Source organism: Eretmochelys imbricata, chromosome 8 (genome assembly GCF_965152235.1).
Source record: "Eretmochelys imbricata isolate rEreImb1 chromosome 8, rEreImb1.hap1, whole genome shotgun sequence".
NCBI classification, from domain to species: domain Eukaryota; kingdom Metazoa; phylum Chordata; order Testudines; family Cheloniidae; genus Eretmochelys; species Eretmochelys imbricata.
In genome coordinates, this window is record NC_135579.1 from 98,392,738 (window position 1) to 98,412,948 (window position 20,211).

Consider the following 20,211-nt stretch of genomic DNA (forward strand, 5'->3'; position numbering starts at 1 on the left):
CCCTCCTAGCCGTCCTAGTGGATGGCCATGAAGGGATGGTCTCTAGGATCTCTGACAGTAAGGTTTTGTATAGAAACACTGTCATTATGGAATATTACAAATACTTTCAATACTTAATTTTTCTGAAATATTTAATGAAAGGGATTATATAACTCTGCTCCTGAGGGGGCTGCTCACTGGATAGCTGCCCATTTGCTAACACTGATTAGTTATTTCATGCTTATTTGTGAATCCGTCATCTGTTCTTTTATTGCAGGACTACATAAACATGTGACAGGTTTCAGAGTAACAGCCGTGTTAGTCTGTATTCGCAAAAAGAAAAGGAGTACTAGTGGCACCTTAGAGACTAACCAATTTATTTGAGCATAAGCTTTCGTGAGCTACAGCTCACTTCATCGGATTGTCCGATGAAGTGAGCTGTAGCTCACAAAAGCTTATGCTCAAATAAATTGGTTAGTCTCTAAGGTGCCACAAGTACTCCTTTTCTATAAACATGTGAGTTTACTCAACAGCTAAACTGGGAAAGCGGGAGTTAATATAAAGGTCTTTAATGTGAATATCTGTAACTCATCAACCTGATAAAGTAATATAAGTTCTGTGTGCTGAGGTGAATCATGATGCATTAATTAGGTCAATGGTACTCAAACTATTTACCATCCAGTCCTTCTTTTTATCAAAGCAAATAAACTAGGCCAGGAGAGAGTCAAGATAGGGGAACTGCCATCCGTTTCCTATTACTGTTTTAAGCCTTGTCTACTCTAAAGGGAAAAGTCGATCTTAGCTACACAATTTGAGTTACGTGATTAGCGTAACTCAAATCGACATAGCTTAGATCTGCTTACGGCGGGGTCCACATTATGCAAGTGGAGTACAGGAGTCAACAGGAGAGCGATCTGTGGTCAATTTAGTGGATCTTCACTAGACCCACTAAATTGACCGCCAGTGCATCAATCACTGCACATCGATCCCCTGGTAAGTGTACGCAAGCCCTTACGGAAAGGGGAGTCTCCATCTGAGCAGATGGAGAGGCGTGCATTTTTGTGAGCATTAAAGATTGGCTTTTCAACCTGGAATGATCTCTCACACATTGGCAGAGAAGTAGAGTGTAATGAAAAAGTCAAGCAACAGACTATATAAATCATGATTGGCTGGAGTTTTTAAAATCTCATGATTTTGGGGGTGGGGGTCTGACTCATGATTTTTGATCTCTTGAGGTTGGCAATACTACATGTGGTTTACATTTCCTCCTATTAGTGGACAGAATGCAAGGAGAAGACAGGGTGGCAGCATGTTCAACTCTGTCCTGTTGCTGCACTTTATTCACCTATTCACTTCCATATTCATTTAAGTGCCTGTCTCTCCATTCATCAGCTCTGATAAATACTGCCCTTGTAATAAACATAAGTACAAATAGCTATTCATTATAGATTCAAAGCCAAACCACAATGAACAGCCAGATGTGGCCAATTATGTAATTAATGAAACATGGATTAGCACAAAATGTTTTTAAACTATTTCATGGAGTAAGACTTTTCTACCTTATTTTGTATGAGTTTGTGAGGGTTACTTAGTATTGTTATTGACCAGTATACTGCTGATAAACAGTATTCTTCAAACTAGCTGATTGAATATAGGTCTTCTGTTTGAATTCATTTTCTTTTGTAATTTACTGGTGTTATTCTGGTACTGCAGGGTAATTTCAAATTTCACTACAAAAAGAAAAATGAATAAATTGAAAGTTTAGCAAATTATTGCATATTAACAGATAGTTTCTTTATTTACACGATTTTCACTGTGTCTAATCCCAATTGTTGTTTCAGTGAAGGGAACAAGGGAGAAGTACTGAGTGAGTTAATGGTTGAAATGTAGGTCAATAACTCAAATGGCCCAAGATCTCTTAGATTAAGATCAGATTGTCAGCCTGAATATTGGCAGAGGTTTGCATGGCAAGAACAAATGTGAAATCTTCTCTTCTTGGGCTTTAGCCAAGATAGGTTACTGTGTTTTTTTGGAAATGCATGGAAACTTTCATGCGATGGGCTACCTTTTCAATGAGTGAGCTCCTGAGATGGTGAAATCCAGAGGGAGAGACAGTGGGGCCTTATTGGAAGCGATTGTTAGGCTCTTGCTTATGAAACCTTCTCTTGTCACTAACAATCTCCCAGGTACTCTCTCATCACTAATCTTCCTTTTTGGGAAAGATTAATGTGAAGGTGTTAGTAGGCAATTATGGTAATCTCTAGGCTAATTCTGCAAGGTCTTCAGAACTCTCAGTTTGGGGCCACAGCAATGGTTCTCTCAACCCACCCAGCAATATTGTTAACCTATCCAACTATACTCTCAGCCCAGCAGAAGCAGCTGTCTTATCTCAGGGCCTCTCCTTCTGCCCCTCCACCCCCATGAACATGATACAGTTCTGTGGTGACCTAGAATCCTATTTTCGACATCTCCGACTCAAGGAATATTTCCAAAATACCTCTGAACAACATACTAATCCACAGAGGCCTCCCTACCAACATTACAAAAAGAAGGATTCTAGGTGGACTCCTCCTGAAGGTCGAAACAGCAGACTGGACTTCTACATAGACTGCTTCCGCCGACGTGCCCGGGCTGAAATTGTGGAAAAGCAGCATCACTTGCCCCATAACCTCAGCCGTGCAGAACACAATGCCATCCACAGCCTCAGAAACAACTCTGACATCATAATCAAAAAGGCTGAGAAAGGAGGTGCTGTTGTCATCATGAATAGGTCGGAATATGAACAAGAGGCTGCTCGGCAGCTCTCCAGCACCACTTTCTACAAGCCATTACCCTCTGATCCCACTGACAGTTACCAAAAGCAACTACAGCATTTGCTCAAGAAACTTCCTGAAAAAGCACAAGATCAAATCCGCACAGACACACCCCTGGAACCCCGACCTGGGATATTCTATCTACTACCCAGGATCCATAAACCTGGAAATCCTGGGCGCCCCATCATCTCAGGCATTGGCACCCTGACAGCAGGATTGTCTGGCTATGTAGACTACCTCCTCAGGCCCTACGCTACCAGCACTCCCAGCTACCTTCGAGACACCACTGACTTCCTGAGGAAACTACAATCCATCGGTGATCTTCCTGATAACACCATCTTGGCCACTATGGATGTAGAAGCCCTCTACACCAACATTCCACACAAAGATGGACTACAAGCCGTCAAGAACACTATCCCCGATAATGTCACGGCTAACCTGGTGGCTGAACTTTGTGACTTTGTCCTTACTCATAACTATTTTACATTTGGGGACAATGTATACCTTCAGATCAGCGGCACTGCTATGGGTACCCACATGGCCCCACAGTATGCCAACATTTTTATGGCTGACTTAGAACAACGCTTCCTCAGCTCTCGTCCCCTAACGCCCCTACTCTACTTGCGCTATATTGATGACATCTTCATCATCTGGACCCATGGAAAAGAAGCCCTTGAGGAATTCCACCATGATTTCAACAATTTCCATCCCACCATCAACCTCAGCCTGGTCCAGTCCACACAAGAGATCCACTTCCTGGACACTACAGTGCTAATAAACAATGGTCACATAAACACCACCCTATACCGGAAACCTACTGACCGCTATTCCTACCTACATGCCTCCAGCTTTCACCCTGACCACACCACACGATCCATCGTCTACAGCCAAGCTCTGCGATACAAATGCATTTGCTCCAACCCTTCAGACAGAGACAAACACCTACAAGATCTCTATCAAGCATTCTTACAACTACAATACCCACCTGCGGAAGTGAAGAAACAGATTGATAGAGCCAGAAGAGTTCCCAGAAGTCACCTACTACAGGACAGGCCTAACAAAGAAAATAACAGAACGCCACTAGCCGTCACCTTCAGCCCCCAACTAAAACCCCTCCAACGCATTATTAAGGATCTACAACCTATCCTGAAGGATGACCCAACACTCTCACAAACCTTGGGAGACAGGCCAGTCCTTGCCTACAGACAGCCCCCCAACCTGAAGCAAATACTCAGCAACAACCACATACCACACAACAGAACCACTAACCCAGGAACCTATCCTTGCAACAAAGCCCGTTGCCAACTGTGCCCACATATCTATTCAGGGGACACCATCAAAGGGCCTAATCACATCAGCCACACTATCAGAGGCTCGTTCACCTGCACATCCACCAATGTGATATATGCCATCATGTGCCAGCAATGCCCCTCTGCCATGTACATTGGTCAAACTGGACAATCTCTACGTAAAAGAATAAATGGACACAAATCAGATGTCAAGAATTATAACATTCATAAACCAGTCGGAGAACACTTCAGTCTCTCTGGTCACGCAATCACAGACATGAAGGTCGCTATCTTACAACAAAAAAACTTCAAATCCAGACTCCAGCGAGAAACTGCTGAATTGGAATTCATTTGCAAATTGGATACTATTAATTTAGGCTTAAATAGAGACTGGGAGTGGCTAAGTCATTATGCAAGGTAGCCTATTTCCCCTTGTTTTTTTCTACCCCCTCCCCCCCCCCCCCCCCCGACGTTCTGGTTAAACTTGGATTTATGCTGGAAATGGCCCACCTTGATTATCATGCACATTGTAAGGAGAGTGGTCAGTTTGGATGAGCTATTGCCAACTGGAGAGTGAGTTTGTGTGTGTATGGGGGTGGGGGGGTGAGAAAACTTGGATTTGTGCTGGAAATGGCCCACCTTGATTATCATGCACATTGTAGGGAGAGTGGTCACTTTGGATGAGCTATTACCAGCAGGAGAGTGAGTTTGTGTGTGTATGGGGGTGGGGGGGTGAGAAAACTTGGATTTGTGCTGGAAATGGCCCACCTTGATTATCATGCACATTGTAGGGAGAGTGGTCGCTTTGGATGAGCTATTACCAGCAGGAGAGTGAGTTTGTGTGTGTGGTTTTTGGAAGGGGGTGGGGGGTGAGAAAACCTGGGTTTGTGCTGGAAATGGCCCACCTTGATTATCATACACATTTTAAAGAGAGTGGTCACTTTGGATGGGCTATTACCAGCAGGAGAGTGAGTTTGTATGGGGGGGGGCGGAGGGTGAGAAAACCTGGATTTGTGCTGGAAATGGCCCAACTTGATGATCACTTTAGATAAGCTATTACCAGCAGGACAGTGGGGTGGGAGGGGGTATTGTTTCATGGTCTCTGTGTATATAATGTCTTCTGCAGTTTCCACGGTATGCGTCCGATGAAGTGAGCTGTAGCTCACGAAAGCTCATGCTCAAATAAATTGGTTAGTCTCTAAGGTGCCACAAGTACTCCTTTTCTTTTTGCGAATACAGACTAACACGGCTGTTACTCTGAAGCCTATTGAAATTCAGGCATGCTGAAAGGCGTCTGTTAGCACGTTTTCTCTGAGGGGTTTTCTTAGGGAATTGAGGCCCTTTATTTTGAGGACAATCTTCTTGGTTGTGTTGGCTTCAATAGAGACAAATTCTGATATCCTTACTCACCATAAGTAGCACTTCATGACTAACCAGATCAATTAATCAGATCTCAGTTACATTAGGGTATGTCTACACTGCAGTTAAACACCCATGGCTGGCCCATGTTAGCTGATTCATATCTCCATCTATGAATTGTCATGACAGTTGCACTTCTGTGAGACCACACAGGTCACAAAGCCCAGAATGAATCACATAAGAGTTGGAGAAAAGCCTTTTTCATTGACAGGCTCAAGCTGCAGAATGCATTTGAAGAGTAGATGAATCTAGAATCTGATTGCTTTTAGAGAACACTGCAAAACCTTCCTGTTTGAAGGTAGTTCCAGCATAATCAGAACAACACACAGCTCTCCTTTCGCTACACACAAACAACCAGGCAAAAAGCCCCTATCCCAAGGACAGCTTTCCAGGCTTAAGAAATGGACCCTGTGAAGTCCTGTGGCAATAGAAAAGTACCTAATCCATTTTGCACAGAAGGCTTTCAGACACCACAGTGATGGGCAGCAATACAGTACCCCAAAGCAGATGTAACTACTCCACGTGTAGTCCCATTGAAGTCAATAGGACTAGTCACAGAATAAGGAGATCTTCAATGCAAGTCAGAATCTGTCCTATTTTAGCAGATGTTTAGTGCTGAAGTTTTCATTGTCATCCAATTTTGCTTTGAGGTGTTACATCTGTATGAAAATAATGGCCTGATACACATAATAAGGAGACTAGCAGATTTCTGGTGCAATTTACAATATAAAAGGTGAGATAACAGTGGGTGGGTGCAAGCTGGAGTGGAAGTGTGTTTGTGGCAGTGTGGAAAGCCAGGTAAATGGTATAAGTTTTTCAGTGATTCCCCTTCTTGTTAAGAATGACCAGACTTGTTTTTCTTTCCCATTAGGTTTAGGAAGAAATCAACTGTAGCTGATTCTTTTAATAACCTTGTGCATAGACAAAACCTCGAACACTTTACTGAAGGTAAGGTTCCATCTGGCTCATGTAATGTTTGGGGTTTTTTTTCCCTTGTGCCTTTCACTGATGGGAATTTGCAGGGCTAACTGTACAGATTCAATGGTGATGGTGGGTGGTGTTTGGGATCTTTTCAGACACTTACCACTGGATGCCTGTAGGCTTTTGGGTGGAATTCAAGATGTTGGGTGTCACCTCTGGGAGAAATTGCCTCTCTCTCTGTGTGATATTGCCAAAGTGGGAATCAGTGGAGACTCTCGAACTGAAACAGCCTTGTTTTAATTGAGAGGGACCTGCTAGCAGGGCACTCTCCATGAGGATCCCTCAAATCTTAGTCTGCTTGAGCCTGTTAACCTCCAGACGTGCTGCAAAGCCAATATTTTCTTATATGCACTTGTGCACAGGGCAGGATGAGTCTTGGAGAGGTTTAGTGATGGCCAGGGTTTTCTGCTCTTTTGGGACCAGGAGTGGCCATTTGCTCCTATGAATATATTTATTGAAAATGTATAAAATCTGAAATTTGCTAATCCCGCTAGGCGCTGGTTCTCTGACATCAGTTTCATTACACAGTGTAATTCCAATTCCATATAGCAGTGTACAAGTTCTAGCTTGTTTGCATCTGGGCAACACAGTCCATGTAGCTGAGTAATTGAATTTAAATGGTTACGTAATGCTCTATTAGATCTCTTTCTTTATTAAAAAACGGTCATTTCCTTGATAATAAAAACGTGAATGTATGCAAACACAGTACACTATAACAACTAATCAAGGGCATGATGCATAGTTGGACTAAATGAGATAGGGTCATGCGATTAAAACAGCTTAGCACTATTACGCAAGATCTAGGAGGGACATAATACTAAATTATTTTTGTTTCATGATCTTGTCCGTCACTTGGATTATATTTGGTCACAGAAGCAAGAGTGTGTGCGTATTTCAGTCAGTGTAGACAGGCACTCACAAAATAGTTTAACCTGCTAATAATTTGCTGAACAGGATCTCATGACTGTCAGAGGAATCAACTCGTAAGGGTGGGAAGTGGAAAGTAATTACAGGCTTGCCACCCCTACATATATAAAAAGCATGAGTTAAGTATCAAAAAATCATGAGATGGGCATAAAAATAATGACATATACTAAAGAATACTAATATTGGGATTCTTATTTGTCTTCTGGTTTCTGAGCCTTTAGAGTGCACTCAGATCAAATTTTCAGACTTTTCTCCATAATCACAAGAGCTAGAAACTTAATAATGAAAAAAAAACAAAAACAAAGGAAACCCTGAGATTCCCGCATGACTCCAGGAGCCTGAGCTTAAAATCCCTGCACCAAATGTCACAAGACTCATGAATAAATCTAGAGAGTTGGCAACACCATAATACTGCGCAAAACAAGCTGAACGTGATCTCTGAAGGAAGTACATTAAGGCGACTCAGCCTTGGGTTGGACTACATTTAATATGTGAGCTTGTGTTCCGTAGAGCTATGTATGTTGGACCGTGCAGGCAATTAAAGTAAGATTGTAGTATTCAACGATCCATTTCCAAAAACGAAACCAGCATTTCAGCTCTTTGGGCTCTTCTTGTATAAGATCCAGTTCCCCAGCATTCAGATGTGGTATTTTCTTTCTTTCTTTGTATTAATTCTGTATTTGTGAGGTGGTTGGCTCAAGAGCTTAAAGTGGGCATATCCCACATGTTCACTCTGGAGCCACTGCCGTTTTTATCGTGTGTGACCATCCTCTGTCCAGTTGTTGTTATGCATCATTATAGCCTTCAGCCTGGGATGGGAGGGGCACAAAATAAAGCTCTTCTCTCAAGACCTCCGTTAATGCCACCCTACGAATCTGTTGATTGATGCAGGGCTGACCTATGTGCTTTGCAACCCAGGATGGAAAATGTTTTTGGCTGCCCCACACAAGCAGCTGGGGGGGGGAGGAGGAAAAAAAGACACCCCCCCCCAAAACAAACAGAACAAAACAAAATTGCTGAGTGATATGGCACCCTCCCGCCCCCTCCATCTGTTGATCTGGTGCCCCTGGAAGTTGGTGCTCAGGACGACTGCCCTGAATAGAGGGGAAGTGCTCAGGAGTGGTTCACACACCTCTTCCCTAGCTCCTTTTTCTTTGCCCTTTCACACCCCCACCCCTAAATGAAAGGTCTTGCCTTGTGTGGCCCCAGGAGAAAAGGGCAGAAGAGATGATATGTCTGCAGCCTCTGTCTTTGTGCTGCTGTCTTGCTGGCCCATGTTTGATGCTGCTACAACCTCACAGCAATAGGTGTTTAGCAGTGATAGCACTTTGTTTTCAAAGCACTGTATTAACATTAACTAATTCTCACAACCCCCCGCCCCCCGGGTGAGGCAAGTTGGTGGTGTTATCCCCGTTATACAGAGGGGGAAGCGGCGGCACAGAAACGAAATGCTCAATCGAAGACTGGTTGTCACAGATTCTAGTCAGTGCCCCTTCCTGGCCACTCACTAGGAGGGCTGGGAGGGGAATCCAAGCCTCTGCGGTGCTGGATTGCTGGGTATTTCGAGCTCCTGGAGCCTGAATGGAGTCTAGCCACTGCCACACTCTCAGGGTGCTGATCTTCTATCTGGCACCACCTCCGAGTGTCAGAACCTACTGTCCAGCTGCTTAGCCCCTCTAAGTTCAGTGCTGACCCGTCACACTCCCCAAGACTTAAACACACCCCTCCCCCAGAATTACTCCCCAGAGATGAGAAATTTCTCATTTATAGTTTAATTCTCTTAGGGGCACACAGTAGTTGTGAAGCAGTCAAGACCCGCACTCTGCCAAGTCTAACACCTTTATGCTCTTTTATCCTTAATCATGTAAAGCACGGACAGGTACTGATCATACAAAATAATAAACTTCTGAAGTGGCAATATCCCTCACTTTCTATTTTACCCTTCCCTTGGGAGCTGTGGATCTAGGCAGGGATGGTGTCCCCTGACTCATGCAGGCTGTTACATGGTGAGTGGTTGCTCCCTCATGAACTGGAGAACATGGCTGGCCACTAAGCAGACTAGCCTCTACCCTTTTAAAAACCTTCAGTGCCCTGTGCCTTTGCCAGTTCCCCACATGAGCACAAACTCCTGTCTGGTGACTTTGTTGCCAAAGTGACTTGTCCCCTGCTAAACTAGTTTTTCTGGGCAAGGATCATTCTTTTGTCTAATGTGAATAGATTTCCAATGATTGGATACCCTCTATTGTTCTTTTGCTACCAGCCTTTGGAATGTTCAACCCAACATGGAGGCAAACAGCAGAGAGAAGGCAAAAGGCTGCATATTCAGAATGGAGTGTGCAGCCTGACACAGACACACAGGGTTCATAATCTCATACAGAATTAATAAATCGTACAAACACATTCCCTGCTCAGTACAGGAGTGGCAGAACCAGGATTAGAATTCAAGTGGGGCAAAGCAAGCTTGCTTATGCCATCTTACCAAAGTGCCTCTCCTTGGCTTGGAGGTAACTCTTCTAGAGTGACAACAGATTGATCTCCGTGCCTGTGTGGGTCCTCGTTCAGCAAAGCACTTAAATACATGCTTGACCTTCAGTATGTGACTTATCCCATCTCTATGCAGTATAGCACCTTCGTTTAAATGCCTCGGTGGATAGGGATGGGATGATTTATATGCTTAAAATTAAGTACTTGCTTTGTTGAATAGAGCCTTCATCCTTATTTCTCTGCTGAGACTGCTACAATTTCTGGTGATAACCACTGTATTCTAGACCCCTGTCTGCCAAGATCTGGGCTGATCGTTTCATATAGCCACCGAGCAGCCACTTGGTAACAATTTTGTGTTACTATCACTTGGGGTTAGTTCAACAACCTGAAAGAAACAAACTCTGTGATCAGATTTTCTTTTTGAGGTTTTCTCACCCTTTGCATTTATTGTATTCTGTTTTCCTATTTGGGGGTATAATACTACTTCTTTAATTAATCTGTTGTCTGATTGTGTCTTTTCCCTCTCCTCCCTTTCACACTAGAGGAAATTCATGCCGAAGTTTGCTATGCTGAATGCTTGCTTCAGAGAGCGGCTCTCACATTCCTGCAGGTACAGTACCAGCCGTTATGGCTGTTTCATGAAAGCAGGAGGGGAACAGAGGTTTTGAAAATCAGTTGCATACAGATGGAAATCTTTATGTGGGACATAAAAGTGCACATTTTCATACACCCGTGCAAGTGACCCAGGTCCAGTTTACTGGACCAAGTCTCTGGGCCCACATCCTCCAGGGTATTTAGGCACCTAACTTCCTTTGAAATCAATAGGAATTAGGTGCCTAAGATGTGGGCCTTACTTCTTGGTCTCAGAGTGCCATGGAGGCAGCTGCAGTCTGTGTGGAGGAAACACCTTGCAGCTCTCTCCAGCACCCCCTCTGCATGACTTAGGAGTGATGCTGAGGTGCTTGGAAAGCAGTTGTCCTCACGTTCTTTGACTGGGTGGAAGGTCACTTCAGTAAGTGTGGTAAGTGTATGAATGGGGATGGGGTAGCATGGAAGAGGAACAAAGGTCATTGGAGCTGTAGCATGCAGGGGAGCTTGTTCCTCTGCTTCTCCCAAAATCCAGTGAGTGATCAAAGTAATGAATCTACTTTAACAAGGTTGTTCTTGAAGGGCTATCTCCTCTGGATGTTCCACTGTTGTTACTAGACAGTGCGGATATGTGTTCTGGGAGAAAAAGCATTCCCTCTCTCTTTCTCCGTGTATCTTTTGCTTAGAGTATAAAAGTTTGGCTTGCCCCATGAGATAACATCAGCAGCTTTCAGCTGAACTTCAGTCTGTGGTTAAAGCAGGTGAATGAGAGTTGCAGTTCTTAATTTCTATTCCTGACTCAGTTGCTTCCCATAGTGCGGTGGACAAGTCACTTATTCTCTCTGCCTCCCCATCTGTGAAGAGGAGATAATCAAATTTACCAGCTTCATAAACTGATTTGATATCTGTGGCTGAAAGGCACTACATAGTGCTGGTAGTGTTCTTAGTATCTTAGGAGAGGGACATTTATGGCAGCTCTGTTGGCCTTAAATGGTACATTTCTTTTTAAAACCATTCATGCATCCATAAGAAACTTAAGAGAAAGGGCATAACTTCTTCTGTCTCCTGCACATAAAGAAGGCCCTGTTCATGTGCTCCCTCTTCTCACAACATGTCTGTGCAGTGTTGCTTAGGGTGGGATGCGCAAGACATCATTCATTTTCTGTTCTAGTCTTTTAATTTTTCATGGAAGCAAGAGCTAGATCTAAAAATTAAATGAAGGTGCTTTACCTCTTATACTTACTAAGAGTTTTTAAAGTGATTACTTCAGATGCTTAATGAAGATTACCAAAACACTGTAAAAAGCCACTTTGCCCTTTTCCCAGGAAGTACAAACTACAGTAAAAGCTTTGTTATCTGGCATGTTGGGGAAATGGGGGGTTCCAGTTAGTCAAAAATTCTGGTTAAGTAAGAGTTATACTTGCCAATGGAGGGAGGGAATTTGAGTGTGGGAGGGGGCTCAAGGCTGGGGGTTGGGGCGGGAGAGGAAGTGCGGGGTGTGGCTCAGGTAGAGAGTTTGGGTGTGGGAGGGGGCTTGGGGCAGGGAGTTGGGCATGGGAGGGGCTTCGGGGTACCGGATTCTGGCGGCGCTCAACTCGGGCAACTCCCTGCAAGTGCCAACATGTCCCTGCTGTTCCTAGGTGGAGGTGCAGCCAGGCAGCTCTGCGCACTGCCTCTGCCCACAGGCACTGCCCCCACAGCTACCGGCCAATAGGAGCTGCAGAGCCAGCACTCTGGGTGGGGGCAGCATATGGAGCCCCGTGGCCGTTCCACTGTCTAGGAGCAGCAGGGACATGTTGTCACTTCTGGGGAGCCATGAGGAGCCAGGTAGAGCCTGCCAGCCCTGCAACAACTGGACTTTTAATGGCCCAGTGTGCAGTGCTGACCGGAGCCGCTAGGGTCACTTTTTGACTGGGTGTTCTGGTCGAAAACCGGACATCTGGCATCCCTGTGAAGATTTGTATTGGGAGATATCAGAAATGCCAGCTTCTAGAGCTTTCCAGTTGGTAAAGTGCCAGATAACACAGCTTTTACTGTGCTGACAGTTCAAAGGCGTTTCATAGCATTTGTTCCTTTCTATGATTAGAACTGAATTCGGGAAAAATACATAGCGCATGGGTGCCAGTCAGCAACTGCTTTCTCAAATCAGCCTCAGGGTTTCCCTAGGGAGGTTGATATTCAGGCATCTCTTGTAGCATTGGTTCTTTTCATTCTTAGCAAATGTGACTTTTCTGAATTTCTGGGCTGAAACTGAAGTAAATGTCCTGTTTCTGAAACCTTCCCCCAGCTGCTAAACAGGAAGCAGCCTTTAAACTAGTATGTATGACGCCCTGTGGAACCCTCCAGCTGAATGATGGAAATAAACATTTGCTCTATGGAACGAAAATAAACAGGGGCACATTGTTCTGTGAGCATTTGCTGCACCATGATTTGGATTAAACTCTCTGGGGACATATTATCATACCAGGAGTGACACACTCATTTATACTGCACAGCTTCTCTCTCATCTATCGCTAATGTATAATGCCCCTCAGTGTGGAATTTGCAGGTGGTTCAGTATTGTTGATGGAGACTCTGGGACTAAGTCCTGCCCTTCAGATCAAGCTACCAGATTTTCTGCCCCCAGCAGCACACCAAGTTGGCAGTTCAGTTTCTTCTAGCAATTTTGTTTTCTAACTTTTAATTTCTATTTATTTTTGTGCAGTAGTGACTTCATTTCAGCATCTAGCTCCTCTTTCCCTCTCCTGAGATGAAGAATCTCTGGAGTATAGATGCTCTCACCCTCTGGTTTCTCTGGTACAGCACCTCTGAAGTGAGCTCCCTCTGCCCTTCACTGCAGCAGCAAACACAGAGCCAAGTGTGTGAGTTGTTCTGGGCAGCTTCTTAGGCGCCTCACTGGACCTGGTATACCCCACTGACCCTTGTGCTGCCAGAATATGAGCTTTGAATTGGAGAGACCTGTAGGGCCTTGACCGCCTCCCGAAATCTCTGATCCCCTGTGGAAGGCTCCATACCCATTCATGGACAGCATGCCAATTGGTACCCTGTTGAGAGAAATAGACCAATTCATAATATGCCAGCTGCTGGAAAGGATACATACCCACTGGTGGTTCAAAAAATCGAGAAGAACTTTTTGAACCCAATGCAGAAAATTGCTCACCCATGGGTCAAAACTACTTGGCTCTGGCCATAATTTTCCAACCATGGTAAAGATTTGCAAAGATCCAAAACATCATTGTATCATTCATTTTCTGGCAGTGGTCATCTCTAGCCAATTATCTCCTACAGGTAGGATTGCTGGTGCCAAGTTGTCAAGGTTCCTTCCCCACTCTAAACTCTAGGGTACAGATGTGGGTACCTGCATGAAAGACCCCCAAACTTATTCTTACCAGCTTAGGTTAAAAACTTCCCCAAGGTACAAACTTTGCCTTGTCCTTGAACAGTATGCTGCCACCACCAAGCGTTTTAAACAAAGAACAGGGAAAGAGCCCACTTGGAGATGTCTTCCCCCAAAATATCCCCCCAAGCCCTACACCCCCTTTCCTGGGGAAGGCTTGATAATAATCCTCACCAATTGGTACAGGTGAACACAGACCCAAACCATTGGATCTTAAGAACAATGAAAAATCAATCAGGTTCTTAAAAGAAGAATTTTAATTTAAAGAAAAGGTAAAAGAATCACCTCTGTAAAATCAGGATGTAAATACCTTACAGGGTAATCAGATTCAAAACACAGAGAATCTCTCTAGGCAAAACCTTAAGTTACAAAAAGATACAAAAACAGGAATATACATTCCCTCCAGCATAGCTTATTTTACCAGCCATTAAACAAAAGAAAATCTAATGCATTTTCTAGCTAGATTACTTACTAACTTAAGAGGAGTTGGAAGGCTTGCATTTTTGATCTGTTCCCAGCAAAAGCATCACACAGGCAGACAGAACCCTTTGTTACCCACCCCACACACACATCCAGATTTGAAAGTATCTTGTCCCCTCATTGGTCATTTTGGGTCAGGTGCCAGCGAGGTTACCTTAGCTTCTTTACCATTTACAGGTGAAAGGGTTTTGCCCCTGGCCTGGAGGGATTGTATAGCACTGTGTACAGAAAGGTGGTTACCCTTCCCTTTATATTTATGACACAAGTACTGGCTTCATCTCTGAATGAGATTTTTCAAAATGCACTCTCCAGATATTCCTTTAAGGACATAGAACCATTTACCGGGTACAATGCAAAATTAGATGTCCTTCTCAGATCACCTTCAAAAGTCCATTTGTGGGCAGGTAAGTACAACCAACATGCTCAAGCAAGTCTCACAAGGTGGACTGCATACATGGATGACAAATTGTCAAAAATTTAGAATCCACATTCATTTAATTTGCTTAGATACAACACTGACAAAGTTGTCAGAATGAAAACATACACACGACTGCATAGTTCAGACCAGTGGTCCATTTAGTCCAATATCTCATTTATAATTGTGGCCAGAACCAGCTGCTTCAAAAGAAGGTGCAAGAAACCACATTGTGGATAGTTATGGTGCTCATAGGGGACGTTTCCTGCTACCTCCCATGTAAATGTTTGTTTATGATTGAAGCATCAGTGTTTATATCCCTTTCAAAAATAAGGAGTAGCCAGCTGTCAAAGCTTCTCTGTGACAATGGAAATAATATCCTGGACAGAGAAGAATCTGCTATCTTTCAAGACAGGTCGCATAAAGGATACAGAAAAGAGGGAAAAGGTCTCCCCATAGTCCTCTAATGGCCCAAAAGGCACTCTGTACTTGATAGCCCAGGAACCTCCATTGCACCTGCAGAAAACACCTTGCCTCTTTAAGCAGGGGCTCCTTCATCCAGACCTGGACCACCTACAGTTACAACCTGGACATTGGAAGAGAAAGTGTAATTCTGCAAGGATTTTCCATTAGCCTTGTTGAGAAATTTTAATATCCAAAGAGAATTCAATCAGGAAATTTCACTCATTGATCTGGTCACAGTACATTTCTGGTGTGAGAGGAAACAGAAAGCTTTTTGGGAAACAGACTGTCTTTTGTACAGTACCCAGCACAATGGGACCAAGGCCTAGATGTTGCCATAATACAAATAATAATCATAGAACTGTAGGGATGGAAGGGACCTCAAAAGGTCATTAAGTTGAGCCCCCTGTGCTGAGGCAGGACCAATTAAAACTAGACCATCCCTGACAGGTGTTTGTCCAACCTGTACTTCAAAACCTCTGATGATGGGAATTCTACAGTCTCCCTTGGAAGAATATTCCAGAGCTTAACTTCCCCTACAGTCCTATTTTCACTGGACATGGAGAATAATTGTTTGCTGTTCTCTTTGTAACAGCCCTTAACATATTTGAAGGCTATTACCAGGTCCCCGCTCACTAATCTTTTCTCAAGACTAAACATGTCTAGTTTATTAACCTTTCCTCATTGGTCAGGTTTTTTAAACCTTGTATCGTTGTTGCTCTCCTCTGGACTCTCCCAATTTTGTCCACATCTTTTCTAAAGTGTGGCACCCAGAATTAGATACAGTACTCCAGCTGAGGCCTCACCGGTGATGAGCCGAGCAAGACAACTGTAAAATTCTGTTGATATCGGCTACACTAGAGTTTCTCCAGAATGATTGACTGGAGTCCTACACAACCAAGCACTGCATAAAAGTGGGAACCAGCCCTAGCAACATTCTTTAGAAAGGCACATCGGACGCCCCACCTGAGCATCAGATGTCAAGATTAATCAGGACAACAGATTAGACAAGCCTGTGTCTGGCTTTTCCAATCACCTTTGCCTCTGAAAGACAGGTTTTGGAATTAGTTCCTCTATCTATACAAGAACCACACTGCTATTGTCATGAAAAAAATGCTAAAGCTCCAGAAACTTTTCAGTTCAATGTAAGTTCTTCTTTCCACGGTTCCTGGGAAATAAGTCTCCCACCTTTTATTATTAAAATCCTGCAGCAATTGACATGCTAGGCATCTGGAGGACTATTTACGGAGTAGGAATCCCCCCAAGTGCATGAGCTTCATCTGAGGAAGTTTTGCAAAATAAGTTTCCATTCCTCTGCAGAGACCTCTTTTGGTAGGAAAGTTCCCTACTGGATTTGCTCCTTAAATTACAAAATTCTTGCTTTAAAATGTGGCGCAAGGGAGATAATTTCCATTCCAGAATAGAATTCTACAATAATAATTACAACTCTGCTTATCCTCCCTCACCACCACTTCTTTGATTCACTACTCCTTACTTTCTATTAATGATGAATGTGGAGAGAAGCTGTGCAGCAGAATGAAAAATTTCTTGCCTGCTAATTTTCTTCCTGTTAGCAGCTTCTCCCCTCATTCAGACCACCCGTGTCATCTGGTAAATGACTGGAATACAGTTGGTAACAAATTGATTTTTTTCTCTAAAGGGAGATTTAAACATACATTTAATTCATATATTATATCAAGCTGTTGTCTTTGATGCTAATATTTGATTCCTGGAGTGTTTCTTCAGCTTTTTGAAACACTTTTTTGCTGGCCTGAGTTGAAGGGCAGGGCTTAGTCCTGGAGCCTGCAGCTTGCCTCCATATTCCACAGGTGGGGGGGCATTACCCATTAGTGATAAATGAGGAAAGAAGCTACGAACGGAAAATTATCAAGCGGTTTCTCATAGGTTAAGTCATAATTCTTAACTCAAAGGCCCCTACATATTTTATCTTGCAGATTCCATGTTTCTTATGTTTTGTTATACAATATCTGAGCATTTGTTACATTGCTTTTTATGGCTGTGCTACACACTTACCATTAACACGTTAAAATCCAGTAACAAAAAGAGAGCACATCCAACATACCTGATGTTTTTCATGAAACCAAATTGCATCCAGCAGGATCTGGTGCAGGCAGTCAGCTATTCGTAGCTGGTGCTGAGCCAGGGAATGTCTGAACCTTAACCGTGCTGAAGGACAAATGGTTCAAAGCTCTTTTCATTCGTTTAAAACAGTCACAGCTGTCTGTACTGTAGGTGCCACTTTTTGCTAATAGCAACAAGAGACAATATTATTCTATTCCTGTGGCCATTAATGTAGACTAAAGAGCCATGGCTCAGAGTTAAAGCAACTAGTCACAGAAAGCATGAAAATAAAAATAAAAATCTGATATTTTAGAACACCGTAAAAACAACAAAAATTAGAAAAGAAGTCCTAAGTCTTAACCATTTACTGTTATACCAATAAAATAAAAACCAGCAGGATCTTATTAAAGGGGATAAGGCAAAATGCCACATTTATTGTGAATACAGAAAGAATCTTAGTAAGCAGTTAGTTATAGTGATAACATTCCATTCAATTTCATATTTATTCACACATTCATTCATACACACACAAACACAGGTTCTGCAAGGTTGTTATCATAATTACCAGCCTTAGAGTTGCTTGTGCTAAGCCACTGGCCAGGTGGCCTGACACAAGGAGGGAGCAGGGCCTTGTCAGATGCACATCTGATGCTCCTGGAAGTTGGTTTGCAGAATCAGACCCCAAAGTTCTCAGTTTCTAGAGTCCACTTTTATAGGAATTTCTTCCTATGCCAGTCTATGGGAATTGCTTCATCATGCTGTTGCTGAATTAATCAGCAGATGGCACATTCCTGACGGCTCCGTGCTGCCAGATGTTATCTCGTTCTTTGGGTCTCCCATCCTTGAGGCTGTTGGGTGGATTCCAGTCTGCCCTCCGGGGGGGTCCTCTGGTTGTTTCCACTTGACACCTTCTTTGGCCAATCGACACTGGATTCTTAGGTTGGCACCTCCCTGATCATTCATTTATTATCCACCTGAAGCCTCCATTCACATACATCCTCTATCTCTATTTTAATCACAATTGTTAACAAAGCGAGATAAATACAACAAAAGGGCAGGGAGTCTCTGTGTGCTGTTTCTGTTGTTACAAAGTATCGCTTTGAGTCTCTCTCTGTCTTAGGATGTACTAACACAATTAGCAGCTTGCAAGTTTCACACAGAGAGGGCGAGAAACAGTAAAAACAAGAGACCAAAAACCAAGAGACCTCTTAAATAGTAATACCCTGGAATTTAAACTATGGGGAATCAAACTTATTTGTGATTTTAATACAGAACTTCTTTGATATGATCCAACAAAAATTAGAAAAGAAATCCTAAGTCTTAGCTATTTACTGCTCCATAGAGACTCATCCTGTCTGATTCATCTTAATTTGTTTTACTCCCATATATTAATTTCCAGAAAGCAAATGCAGTTTAAATTGCTCAGTGCTAATGTGTTTCCCTTCCACCAGGATGAGAACATGGTTAGCTTTATCAAAGGAGGCATCAAAGTCAGGAACAGCTATCAGACATATAGGTAAGTAGGCCTGAATTATTGTGGTATTATCATACCAGATGCACTTCTGCAATAAAAAGACTCTGGTGGGAGGGGGTGTTTCAAACAATTAGCATTGTTGTTATTTATTTACTTAGGCACATGGTGTAAGCTATAATAACTATCTTCAAAATCTAGGAGCATGAATAATTTTCAACCCACGCAGATTGGGATAAGTGGTCCTCCTCAGTTCACTCCTAGAGAACATGGATTTAATACTGATTGGTGGCTAGCAAGTGAGCCACCTCGACAGGCAGATGCTGTTTATGTCCAACCTCCTCCCTCAGTCCTAAAACCAATCAAACACATCTTGAGTAGCTTTCAACTTGTCAGACAGCTTGTTTCCTCTGTACTGGTATATGAATGTGCTGCCTTATGTTTTCCACCTGAATAACTTTTTTTAGATTATTGGAAAAAACAGCCAGGCAAATAAGAACAAAAGCAAAGTCACTCACAGAGCTCAGTGTGTCCTCTGTAACATGCATCAGAGGGGTAGCTGTGTTAGTCTGGATCTGTAAAAGCGGCAAAGAGTCCTGTGGCACGTTATAGACTAACAGACGTATACTGCATGCATCCAACGAAGTGGGTATTCGCCCACGAAAGCTTATGCTCCAATACATCTGTTAGTCTATAAGGTGCCACAGAACTCTTTGCCTCTGTAACATGCTGCATCATCCTGCCACACAATACTGCAGGCAGCTCCCCTAGAAATGTTAATGGTATATGGAATTCTCCTTTTTAAAGCACTCATGACAGTAGAGTACAAGTTCATAGATCCATCATTTGAAAGACAACCATGTAAGTCTACCAAGCTGGCATCTCTCTTCATTTTTGCAAATACAAGAGATGTTCTTAGTTCATGTACACATAAATCCTGGTATATTTCCTGATGTTTGCATGATAAAGAATTTGCTCTTCACATGTTCACTGATGGCATGCTTTCTTAGACTCCTGGTTTGTTAAAGTTTTGCACATGTAGAAAGAAGCTGTTCTCTACTGTACTAATGAATAGGAAAGAGAAATGAGACCTTTTACCACCATCCCATGGTTAACAATAGCTTCTGGCTACTTTCATCTATCTAGATTAGATGAGACTTCAGAGTTATGACTATAATTGTTATATTTCTAAATGACTGGTCAGCTTTCTAACTGAATTGGGCTAAATACTTACCCGGTTATCCATGTATTCTGTAATGTTATCTTCTGTATTGTTAGGGAATTGGACAGTCTTATACAGTCTCCAAACTATGTTAAAGGAAAGAACTATCTCCATTTTGAAGGTGGTGTAAAGCTTGGAGTTGGAGCTTTCAACCTGGTATGTAAAAGAAGTCTTCACTAAGGCCCCCCTCCTGTAAACACTT

At 43.0% G+C, this 20,211-nt stretch overlaps 1 protein-coding gene across 1 annotated transcript in view; it reads left to right on the forward strand.

Moving 5' to 3' along the window:
- The window catches only part of TTC39A (tetratricopeptide repeat domain 39A), a 48,242-nt gene that overhangs the window by 2,141 nt on the left and 25,890 nt on the right, over positions 1–20,211 (forward strand). The window contains exons 2-5 of the mRNA XM_077823911.1: positions 6,372–6,448; positions 10,435–10,502; positions 18,768–18,832; positions 20,066–20,165. Of these exons, the coding sequence (XP_077680037.1) occupies positions 6,372–6,448; positions 10,435–10,502; positions 18,768–18,832; positions 20,066–20,165 (310 nt within the window). The remainder of the gene's footprint in view (positions 1–6,371; positions 6,449–10,434; positions 10,503–18,767; positions 18,833–20,065; positions 20,166–20,211) is intronic.